Source organism: Mustela putorius, unplaced genomic scaffold, assembly GCF_011764305.1.
Source record: "Mustela putorius furo isolate JIRA1106 unplaced genomic scaffold, ASM1176430v1.1 tig00000592_pilon_pilon_pilon, whole genome shotgun sequence".
Classification (NCBI taxonomy): Eukaryota; Metazoa; Chordata; class Mammalia; order Carnivora; family Mustelidae; genus Mustela; species Mustela putorius.
This window is the reverse complement of record NW_025421426.1, coordinates 6,539,926-6,552,172: the sequence shown is the minus strand read 5'-3', so window position 1 is coordinate 6,552,172 and position 12,247 is coordinate 6,539,926. Positions and strand designations below refer to the sequence as shown.

The following is a 12,247-nucleotide window of genomic DNA, read 5'->3' as shown; positions in this document are numbered from 1 at the left end:
TCTGTGAGGCTCTGAGAACTCAACCCCCAACCCCCTGCAAATTCCTAAATCCCCGTGGAGAATTTTGGGGAGAGAGATATGAAGGGCGGCTGTGGATGAACTCAAGCTAAGAAATTTTCTCACAGACGAAGGCATAAGCTCCCACTGCAGAAAGGCACAGAAATGAGGAAAGGGGACAGTAGAGAAGGTCATAGATGTGATGGGGAGGTCACAGGGCAGAAGTACCGGTGTATCAGAATCAAACAGGGCTGATTTTCCCTAAGGTTGGCAATGAAAATACATTCAGGAAAGTCCCTGTCCTTTGAGAGGTGGGCTCATGGTAAATGTGGTGAGGGCTCCCGTAAACCAGAACCCGTACCATCGCTGTCAGACTTTCTTCTGGTGCCAGGCAGCTCATGAGAATGAGTCTCACGCAAAATGATGAGGCCAAAACCTTCTCCGCACCTCTTTTTCGCTGAGTAGTAGACGGGACCCCGTGGTGAGTTCCTCTGAACTTCTTGAACATTGTCGCACTCTTGTGGCCGAGACGCAAATTGCATCGAGGCGGCGGATGGATGTGGGGTGCAGGGTGGTCCTTTCCCTTCTGGGGAAAGACAAGTGGATATACCAGGAGGTTTCAGAGAAGCTGACCTTGCTTGTGAGGGGTATGGGTTGGAAGGTGCAGTCTTGGAGCTGGAGTTCATAACATCCTTCTCTTTCTTTGCGGGGGGCGGCCCGGCACCTCCCTCTCGCCATGGGGGCTCTCTGCCTGGGCTATTCTGGGCTCCCTCATGGTGTGGGGCCCCAGCAAGGTGTGCCTGGTTACAGGGCAACTCCAGGGTTCAGGCATAAATGTTCCCATGAACAAGGTGGAAACTAAATCACCTTTTTATTTGTTTATTTGTGTATTTATTTATTTAAGATTTTCTTCATTTATTTGAGAGAGCGAGTGAACACAGGCTGGGGGGAGAGGCAGAGGGAGAGGGAGAAGCAGGCTCCCCCTAAGCAGGGAGCCTGACGCAGGGGTTGAACGCAGGAACCCGAGATCATGACCTGAGCCCAAGGCAGACACTTCACTGACTGAGCTACTCAGGCATTTACTTTATTTATTTATTTAGTTAGTTAGTTAGTTAGTTGTTGTTGTTTTGGGTGTGTTTGGGGTTTTTTTGTTTCAATTTATTTTTTATTATTAACATATAATGTATTTTGTTGCAGGTGTACAAGTGTGGGATTCATCAGTCTTACCCAATACACAGCGCTTACCACAACACATACCCTTCCCAGTGCCCATCACCCGGACGCCACATCCCTCCCACCCCCTCCAGCAACTATTTCTATATTTTTAAAATATTTCATTTATTTATTTATTTGAGAAAGCGTGCACATGCGAGCGAAAGAGCACAAGCAGGGGGAGCAGCAGCAGAGCAAGCGGACTCCCTGCTGAGCAGGGAGCTGGCCATGGGACTCAGTCCCAGGACCCTGAGATCATGACCTGAGCTGAAGGTAGACACAACCAACTGAGCCCCTCCAGGCACCCCTAGATCGCTTTTTTCTGACCCAGCTGCAGAAACCACATAGCGCCCCTTCTGCCATAGTTTATAAGTGGATAGGGTCCTAAAAGCCCACTGAGTTTCAAAGCAGAGTGTGGATGTTGTGGACATACTTTAAAACTACCACCACAGGGATGCCTGAGTGGCTCAGTTGTTAAGCATCTGCCTTCAGCTCCAGTCATGATCTCGGGGTCCTAGGTCCTATATCGGGTTCCCTGATTGGCGGGAAGCCTTATTCTCTCTCTCCCTCTCCCCTGGCTTGTGTTTCCTCTCTTGCTGTCTCTCTCTATGTCAAATAAATAAATAAAATCTTTACAAGAAAAAAAAAAACCTACCACCCAACTAATTCCCGGTAAAAATTCAAAATACACCCATAAAGCTTTAACCAGACCCCACATTAGTTTACGTGTTTATCATCTGTTTCTCCACAGTAGAAATTAAGTTCAGTGAAGGTAGGGACTCGGGCATTTTGTTCCCTGCAGGGTCCCCAGGACCTAGAACAGAATACAAGAACCATAAGCTGTTGGAACAGAAGCAAAGGTCTGCCCCTCTCCTCTCCACCCAAGTTAGGCCAAAGCGCCGCCCATATCCTGCTCCTGCCCTGTGGCTCCCCTAAATGGTGTGGCCTTGGACAAGAGGGCTCAGACAGCCTCAGTTTTCTCTTCTGTAAAAGGGGCTGATATTCATACACATCTCCTGGGGTAGTTGTGAGGACTAGATGAGTTCACTGAAGCAAAGCATGTAGAAGAGTCCTGAGCAGTGGGAAGCACTGGGTAAACGAGCCTCTCTGAGCTCCCAGATTTCCACATCGTGGAGTTTTTTTGTCCCCTGTGTTGTCTTGATCTTAAACAGCTTTGTTGAGATTGAATTCATGTGTCATACAACTTATCCCTTTAAAGGTGTACAATTCAGGGCTTTCTGGTATACTCTGAGTTGTGAAACCATGACCGCCATCTAATTTTAGAACATCTTCATTGCCTGCAAAAGAAACTGCCATGGGCAGTCACTCCCCACCCCCCCGCCTTAGTGCCTGAAAACCACTGACCCTCTTTCTGTATCTAGGGATCTGCCTATGCCATACTTTATTTCTTGTGTCATTTCAACCTTGATTGTGTCTTATTTTCTAAGTGCAGCTCCCCCCAACAATAATAAAGCATACAATTCTGGAAACCCTGCCTTTTCCTCTTTGTATCCCCTCTCGAACTGCAGACCAGGCTCTGCCCAGCGGGTATCTGCAGATAAAGTAAAAAACTGGCCCTCCGGGGCCAGCATAGACTACCTGCTACAGGCCACGTGCTGTGTGAAGGGCTTGCTACACATTGACTTGTATTCTCACAAGACACGCCACAAGCCAGGCACTGCACGATGAAGGCATTGATAAGGGAACCGAGACAGGAAAGTATGAGTAACTGGCCCTGGGGTGACCCAGCCCGCAAGTAGAAGTCAAGATTCAAACGCAGACAACGTGCATCTGGCATCTGCCCTCTTTAGCAGTGCATCAGATGGGTGGGATTTGCCAAATGGGTGGAATTTTTTCACTGTTTTCAGTCCCAGGAGACAACTCGGGTATTTGGGAAAGAGCCATGTGGCAGCTGTTGTTATAAATGACAGTCATCAGCCATGTCTTTGTATTCATTTGCCCCGCATGGCTCTTCAAACATCCATTCTGGCCTGATCTCCTGCCTTGACTTACCCCATAGGATGCAACAGAAAGGATGCTGGGCCTTCCAAAGACTCAGCTTTAGAAAGGACTAGTAGCTTCGTTTTTTGCACTTTGAGGAACCCTGAGCCTCCTCATGAGAAGGCTGGATACCCTGCCGGGAGGCCACACAGTGAGGTCACACTGGGACAGACCCTGAGTCTAGGGGAGAGAGGCCAGCGGCCCCAGCTGTCCCAGGACCTCAGCTGTCCCCCACAAGGTGCCAGATGTGCTAGCAAACCATTCTGGATATCCCAGGCCTGTGTGATCCCTGCCAGCTGCTGATCTAGCCAACACCACCCACAACAGAACAACCACCCAGCTGATCCTGGGCAAGCCCAGAATGATGAGAAGTAATAAATTGTTGTCTTAAGCCGCTAAGATTTGGGGGTAAATTGTAACAAATAAAATACTATAAATTTATTACCTGGCAGTTCTAGAAGTCAGAAGTCTGAAATGGGTCTCACTGGGCCATATTCAAGGTGCTGGTAGGGCTGTGTTCCCTTCTAGAAGTTCTAGGGGAGAATCTGTTTTCCTGCCTATTCCAAATTCTAGAGGCCCCTTCGTCCTTTGGCTCGCAGAAAGCCAGCAACAGCATCCCTCTGACTTCTGTTTCTATCACTGCTCCCTTCTCTGCCTCTGCCTCTTTCACTTATAAGGACTCTTTTAAATTTTTTTATGATTTTATTTATTTATTTGACAGACAGATATCACAAGTAGGCAGAGAGGCAGGCAGAGAGAGAGGGGGAAGCAGGCTCCCTACTGAGCAAAGATCCCGATGTGGGACTCGATCCCAGGACCCTGAGATCATGACTTGAGCCGAAGGCAGCAGCTTAACCCGCTGAGCCACCCAGGTGCCCTCTTTTTTATTTTAAAGCTTTGTCTTGTTTTATTTTAGAGAAAGGGGGTGAGGGGCAGAGGGAAAGTGAGAGAAAGAATCCCAGGCAGACTCCCCACTGAGCCCAGAGCCAGATGCTGGTCTCCAACTCAGGACCTCAAGATCATGACCTGAGCCGAGACCAAGAGTCAGTTGCTTAACCAACTGAGGCAGCCAAACGCCCTATCAGGACTCTCGTGATTTATAGTTAGCCCATGTAGATAATCCAGAATAATCTTCCATCTCAAAATCCTTAATTTCATCCCGTTGCCCATTAGGTCACATTTTCACAGGTCCTGGGGATTAGGACTTGGGTGTCCTAGGACAGCTATCATTGTGTAGACCACAGTTGGGCCCCCCAGCACATTCTGAAGTAAGAATTGGGGTGTCCATATTATATTTGGGAGGCACCAGCAGGTGAATGGGGAAGTGAGACACGGAAGAGAAGGAAGCCTCGATGGGGTGCGCAATCTGGCCAGGGAGCCTGAGGACCTCTGGGAAATAGCAGAACACACCTCAGACCTCACTGGTCATCATTAGGTGCCTCTCCCAAGAGTATCAGCCCACTGGCACTTCCGGTCTGCCCTGTGCTTGGCTGAGCACACCTCCGTGCCCCAGGAGAGCACTCAGGCCAGGGTCTGGTATATTTAAAAACAAAAAGTACCCAAAGAGCATATAGCAGGCAGTGTTGGGGGCCCAGCGATCTGCCCTGGCTACTCACCTCTCCTGGCTGGAGGACGCTGCAGGCTTGGTCAGTCTGGGATGCAGAATTCAAGCCCCAAAGCACCCCTTAGGTGATAATAGATGGGAACTAGAGGAATGGGTGGCCCGGCTTTCTCATCTCTTCTCTGGGTCCTTCTGTACTGGCTCCTGGAGTTCTCCAGGGGGGTGGGACCCCAGATTACCCTCGGGGGTGACTGGCTTGATACCACACCTGTATTGGCTCCATCTCCGCACCCCCCCCAGGATGTGTCCTGGGATCACCTCCTAAACACACTCAAATCCTTGTCTCTGGGTCCTCTTCTCAGGGAGTCCAAACTGTGATCCAGAGGCAAACAAAGAGCAAAACCCCATAACGGTGGCATCTTAAATATTTACACCAAACAAGTTGACTTTATTTATTTATTTATTTATTTAGTGCGACTGGACACAGGTACACAAACAGACTACAATTGCCACATACATAACTTCTTTTGGAGAGAGTCTTCCAAGTCTACCTCTGAAGCTTCCTCTAAATAGAAGGCTGCCACCAAAAGGGCTTCTGCCTCAAGCACCCTCCCCAGCCCTGGGACAGGAATCAGGGGAGGCTGCACTTGGGTTTTGCCGTAAAGCAAACATAGAAAATAAATGTTTCAAAGGGAACAGAGACACACAAGAGCTCTGTGGGCTACAGGGGCAAGCCCTCTGCGACAGTGAGGTGTACGAAGAGTCTGTGTGTACCAGGAAGAAACTAGACCAGCAGCTGGAAAGGCCAGCTGGAGGCACAGCCACCAGGGCCTCAGGTGACTGGCTCACGCTACAAAGTTGAGACATTACTCAGAGGAAAGCAGGAGTCAAAACACACTCTGATGGCTGCCAGTTTTAGTAGGTAGGACTACGTTCAGAGGCAAGAGACAGGGAACTAAAAAATAAAAGGTGCTTATGTCTACCTCGTGTAAAAGCCAATAGGTAAGCACCCCAGAACCGGCAAAGCTCTCCAGAATGTCAGGGACCCAGGCACCTTCACTCTTGTTGCTCTGCTGAGGAAAACTTCTGTTTCACGTTGCCTCATGGGTCCAATATGGCTTCTGGCTGTTAGATAAAACCCAATATATCCAGTTTCATTGTATTGTTTCATTTCATTTTATTTTTTTTAAGATTTTATTTATTTATTTGAGATAGAGTGAGAGAGAAAGAGAGAGCACAGAGAGAGAAGGAGAAGCAGGCTCCCTTGCTGAGCAGGGAGCCTGATGTGAGACTCTATCCCAGGACCCTGAGATCATGCCCTGAGCTGAAGACAGACATTTAACCGACTGAGCCCCCCAGATGCCCTGATTTATTTTATTTTTTATGTAATCTCTACACCCACCGCAGGGCCTGAACTCATGACCGCAAGATCAAGAGTTGCGTGTTCTTCCAAATGATCCAGCCAGGCACCCCCCTAGTTTTTATATATATACATATATATGTATATATTCCTTCCAGCTATATTTTAATTTCAGGCATTTTTTTTCAGGCGATTTTTAAAAAATATAACAATATTTTAATATAGTTTAATATTATATATATATTTTATATATTATGTATTTTTATATATTTCATAAATTTATATATAATATTTTAATATTGTTTAATGATTTAATAATAATAATTTTTATTTATTTATATTTTTATGTATTTATTTTTGTATTTTTATATTCTTATAATTATTTTATAATTATTAATTTTATTTCATTATAAAATTAATAATTTAATATTGTTAATATTAACAATATGTAATATTGTACAAAATATTGTACTATATTTTAATTTCAGGCATTTTAATTTCAGGTGATTTTTTTAAAAATATAACAATGTCCCAGTTATTGCATGAGACATACTTACACTCAAAAAAAGTATTCCTGGTTTACCTGAAATTCAAATTTAACTTCTGTGACAAAATACCACAAATTTAGTGGCTTAAAACCAATTTATTCTCTCATTGTTTGGGAGGCCAGAGGTGTACAATGGATCAGCAGGGTTGTCTTCCTTTTTTTTTTTTAAGATTTTATTCATTTATTTGACTGAGAGAGAGAGAGCGAGAGCGCGCACACACAGAAGGGTGAGCAGGAGAAGAATGCTGCCCACTGAGCAGGGAGCTTGATGCGGGGCTCCATCCCAGGACCCCAGGATCATGATGGGAGCTAAAGACAGGTGCTTAACCACTTAATTGACTGAGCCACCCAGACACCCCAGCAGGGTGGTGTTCCTTTTGGGGGCACCAAGAGAGATCATATTTCTCCACCTTTTCCAGCTTCTAGAGGCTGCCTGTGTTCCTCAGCTTGTCGTCCCACATCACCGCCACCTCCACTTCCAACATCTTAGCTTCTTCTGACACTGGCCCTCATGTGTCCCTCTAATAAGGACTCTTATGATTTTTTAAGTCAGCCAGGTAATTTAGGATGATTTCCCCATTTCAAAACCCTTGACTTAATCACGCCTTCAAAGTTCCCTTCATGCGGTGCCTGGCTGGCTCAGTCAGCAGAGCATGTGACTCTTGATCTCAGGGTTGTGAGTTCAAGCCCCATGCTGGGCATAGAGATTAGTAAAAAAAAACAAAAAACAAACAAACAAAAAAAACAAACCAGAAACAGGGTGCCTGGGTGGCTCAGTCAATTGGGTGTCTGCTTTGGCTCAGGTTGTGATCACAGGGTCCTGGAATTGAGCCCCGTGTCAGGCTCCTTGCTCAGCAGAGAGTCTGCTTCTCTCTCTACCCCTACCCCCTGCTCATGCTCTCTCTCTCTCACAAAAAAAAAAAAAAATCTTAAAAAACAAAACAAAACAGAAAAATGTCCCTTTTGCTCTGTAAGCTTCACAAGTTCAGGAGATTGAGATGTGGCTATCTTTGGGGACCATTACTATGTCTACCATAGAAACAGAAGTCGCTAATGAAATTATTAAATCCTGTGGACCCCAAACCACCCACCTCCATTTATCCATAAATAGCTACTGAGCACCTCCTACGTGCTGTGGCATAGAGCTGTGAGCAAGACAGTCAATGTCTCTATATGGATGTATGTTCGACCTGGGGAAGAGGAGAAAATAAGCAAACAAACTCATGTGAAAACAGACCTTTCTTTTAAAAGGGGAAGCCTAATTTTTCTCCTCTTCAGTGTGGGCTGGACTTAGTCACTCACTTCTAAAGCAACTCTATGCAAATCAAGGGAAAACTATATTTTGTCTAGAACATTGCCAAATGTCATTCCCCATCACAAAACTGCACCACTGACATTTACATCAACCACAGTCCAGTCTCCAATAGACCTTGACCAGTCTGCATGGTAAGCCACCTCAGAGACACCTAGTCTATGACACCTAGTCATAGAACCATTGCTGGAGCTTCCTAGGGCTTCTCTCTATATATATCTTTTTTTTTCCCCCTCTTGGATCCCTTGCAGGGGGACAGTGAGGTGCCATGTCACAAGCACATTCAAGCAGCTCTTTGCAAAGATAACTAACTGAAATCTGCAGCCAATAGCCATGTGAGTAACCACCCTGGAAGCAGCTTCTGCAGCCCCAGTCAAGCCTTCAGATGGCCACAGCCCCAGCTGACTGCTTGACTACCACTAGTGGGAGCTCCTGAGCCAGAACTACCCAAGCTGCTCTCAAACTCCACAGAACTATGAGGCAATAAATGTTTGTTGATGTTGTTAAGAGAGAGAACGAGAGGAAATGCGCTGGGGGAGACGGGCAGGAGAGGAAGAATCTTAAGCAGACTCCCCACTGAGCACAGAGCCTGATGTGGGGCTCGAGCTCATGACCCTGAGATCATGACCTGAGCCAAAATCAAGAGTTCAATACCCAACAGACTGAGTCACCCAGGTGCTCCAATAAATGTTTGAGTTTCAGCCATTAAGTGTTCAGGTAGTTTTACAGGCTCAGGTAATGATGCAGCAATAAATAATATACAAATAAATAAATACCCCCATTTCAAATTGAGTTTCGTGTGATAAAAAAAATAAATCAAGATGACATGGAATCCAGTGGTGCGGGAGGTTGGTGAACGCCTCCAGGTGACCCTGGAGCTGGGAACAGAATGACGGGAAGATGTCAGCCAGATATGCTTTCCAACCCCAAAAGACACTGCACTCCTTTTTTTATAATCACAAGCCCTCTGTTGACTATTCTGAAACAAAATTCGTAGATAACAGATTCTTTCCACACATGTAATTTTTAAAAGTTAACAAAAGGGACACCTGGGTGGCTCAGTTGGTTGTATCTGCCTTCGATTCAGGTCTTGATCCCGGGTCCTGGGATTGGACCCCTGCGTTGGGCTCTCTGCTCAGTATGCAGCCTGCTTCTCCCTTTCCCTCTGCCCCTCCTCTGCTTGTGTTCTCTCTCTCTTGCTCACTCTCTCTCTCAAATAAATAAATAAAATCTTTTTTTTTAAAGAAGTAACAAGAAACAAAGACAAAACAAAAGGAAAGAGATGTACAATCTGCAAATTCATTCCAGTATATAAATGCCAAGGCACAATTACAGTAAGAGATAAAATAAAGCCGTCAGATGCCGGAACCTAAAAGTAGAATTCCCTGGATCATGACCATTGCAGAGTGGTCGGAGGTGCTGTTGTGGCAACTCAAATACCAGAGCCGGCACAAATGGTAGTAATGTGGTTTTGTTTTTTTTTTTTTTTTTTTTTTTTTTTTTTTTTTTTTTTTAAGATTTTATTTATTAATTTGACAGAGAGAAATCACAAGTAGACAGAGAGGCAGCCAGAGAGAGAGAGAGAGGGAAGCAGGCTCTCTGCCGAGCAGAGAGCCCGATGCGGGACTCGATCCCAGGACTCTGAGATCATGACCTGAGCCGAAGGCAGCGGCCCAACCCACTGAGCCACCCAGGCGCCCCAGTAATGTGGTTTTGAAATGGAGAGCAACATTTGGTAAAGTTCCAGACAAAATGCATTTTTCTTTTGAACTACAGTAATAGTCGCATTCCTGGAAAATTCGATATATATTCAGGCTACGAAAAATGCTTTATGTTTATATGTCAAGCAGATATATGTTCTAGGTTCAGGTGACAATTAATAGGCTTTTCACCTCCAAGAATATCTATTGAAGCCACACGAGACTACATAGGATTGTCCAGCTCTCTAGAGGATGTTGTCAAGCAATCTGCTTCCCACTCATGAAAATAAAATTTCAAAAGGTCCCTCGGGTTGGTAATGGCTTCATTGAGAAGCATGGACTAGGAGGCACGTAAGCCAAGCCATTAAGAGGAAGAAAAACGAATCCAGAACGGTGCCAGAGTCCTGAGGAGGAAGAAGGGAAAAGAGATATGAGGGCAGAGAAGTCAGGCATGGTGAGATTCTTAGAGTCCATTCCAAGGGCAATTGAGAGTAACTGTGGGTTTTCAGCAGGAAGTGACATGGCCTGACCTCACTGTGGGGGATGGCACAAAACATATTAGTTTGTGGCATGTACTGCTTTGTTGGAGCGTCTCACACATCCATTCATTTACTCATTCATTTGACACGTATGGATTGAGAGGTGTCTCAGTGATGCACTGCTGTGTAACAAACAACCCCCAAATATAGTGGGTCAGCCTAGCAAAAATGTGTTGCTTTCTGCTATTCTGTGGCTTGGCTGTGAAGTTCTGCTGGCCTCACAAGGGTTATTCAAGGTGCTGCAATCCGCTGGTGAGTTGGTGGGGCTGGGGGCTCTGGGACGACTGGGAGGACAGGACCTCTCTCTCTCTGTGCTCTTTCTTCAGTACGTTCCTGAGCATCTGAGGCCTCTTGCTGCCCAGGCTCACTTTCACCACATTCCATTAGTCAAGACAAGCCACAAAACTGCTCCAAGGGGGTAGAGAAACAAACTTGACTTCCTGATGAGAAGAGCTGCAAAGCTGCACTACACCTATGGAATTTATGGCCATGAAGCATTCTACCTGGCTCTGGACCAGGCCCTGGGGAGAATGCTGACCCTCTGCAGCCTATACCCTAGTCTGACAACATGTAAGTCGGTAAGTGCTTAAGTCCAGAAAGTGTTGTAAAAACACATTCAATGGGGAGGGGCGTGGGGGTCCTGTACACCCAGCGGTCAGGGAGAGCCTCCTGAGATGTTTGAGCTGAGACCAGAGCATTTGAGCATGACTGCCTGGGAAGTTGCTGGGGTTTTCAATAAAGACTCTGTCCTTGCAGGAACCCTGCTCAGCACCAAGGCTCCCTGGGAGGGATGCAGGGGGTGTGACATCACTGGCGGTGGGATCGAAGGCAAGGGGCCCTGCGGCCAGACTTTTGTCTCCTTACACTCACTTGAAGACTGTGGGACACTGCTGATCCCCGTTTCTTCCTGCCAGACGCCCCTAACACCCCTGTCCCATGCACACCACCAAGGAGAACCACAGGTTTATGAACGTGGACGGACACACTCCGAAGGGAGGTGCACGGAGGCGGCACGAAACGCACAGTTCACTGAACTGGATGGCGGGGCCTGGGCTCCACGGCTGCGATGGGAAGTGGGGCGGAGGGTGTGCACCCCGCCAACAGGCACTCCTCCGGCCTTCGCTTCACCTCCTCTTTCCCTCCGCCCGTTCCTTTCCTTTCCTTTCCTCTCTCCTTCTCCCTCCGTGTTTTCCCGCCGTTCTCTCACACTTCTCCCCCACCCCACTTCCTCTTCCATTTCATTCCTCTTCCCTTCTCCCAATGTCCCCTCCTCCCCGTATTTTCTCTCCTCCTCACCTCCTTTCCCCTCTTTTCCTCTCCTGAGCTCTCCTCTTCCCACCTCCTCTCTCCCCTCAGCCCTTCACCTCCAATCGCCCCCTTCCCTACCTGTCCTCCCTCTCCCCCTTCTCCGGTCCTGCCCGTCCCCTCCAGCCTTTTTACACCTCCACTCGCCTACCCCACCTTTTTCCCCCACTCCTCTCTTTCGCCCCGCCCCTCCTTGCCCATCGGGCCCCACCCCCAGCCGCAGGCCCCGCCCCGCAGGAGGTCACGGGGTCGACAGACGCGCGGCGGCCGTAGCGGCCCCGCCAGTCACGTGGTCACGTGACGCGCTCCAACATGGCGGCGCCGTGGGGCCGCGGCGTAGCTTCCTGACGGGGCGGCGCGGACGGACGCGGCCGGTGCTGGCCGGGACGCCGGGCCCGCAGCCTCTCTCGCCCGCTTGCTCGCGCCGCCCGCCCGCGGGGCTGCCAGCCCCCGCCGGGCCGGGGCCATGCAGGAGAGCCAGACCAAGAGCATGTTCGTGTCCCGGGCCCTGGAGAAGATCCTAGCCGACAAGGAGGTGAAGCGGCCCCAGCACTCCCAGCTGCGCAGGGCCTGCCAGGTGGCGCTCGGTGGGTGAGCCGCTCCGGCCCGGCCCCGCGCCGGCCTCCCCACGCCGGCCGTTACCCCGCCCGGCCTCCTGGCCTCCACCTCCCCCGACCTCGAATCCCTCCTTCCTGGCCCTCTTATGATACCCG

General features: G+C 48.2%; 1 protein-coding gene across 1 annotated transcript in view; it reads left to right on the top strand.

Moving 5' to 3' along the window:
• The first annotated feature begins 11,802 nt into the window (after positions 1-11,802).
• The window catches only part of ARFGEF2 (ADP ribosylation factor guanine nucleotide exchange factor 2), a 97,036-nt gene continuing 96,591 nt past the window's right edge, over positions 11,803-12,247 (top strand). The window contains exon 1 of the mRNA XM_004746243.2: positions 11,803-12,121. Coding sequence (XP_004746300.1) covers positions 12,001-12,121 — 121 coding nt within the window. The 5' untranslated portion in view covers positions 11,803-12,000. The remainder of the gene's footprint in view (positions 12,122-12,247) is intronic.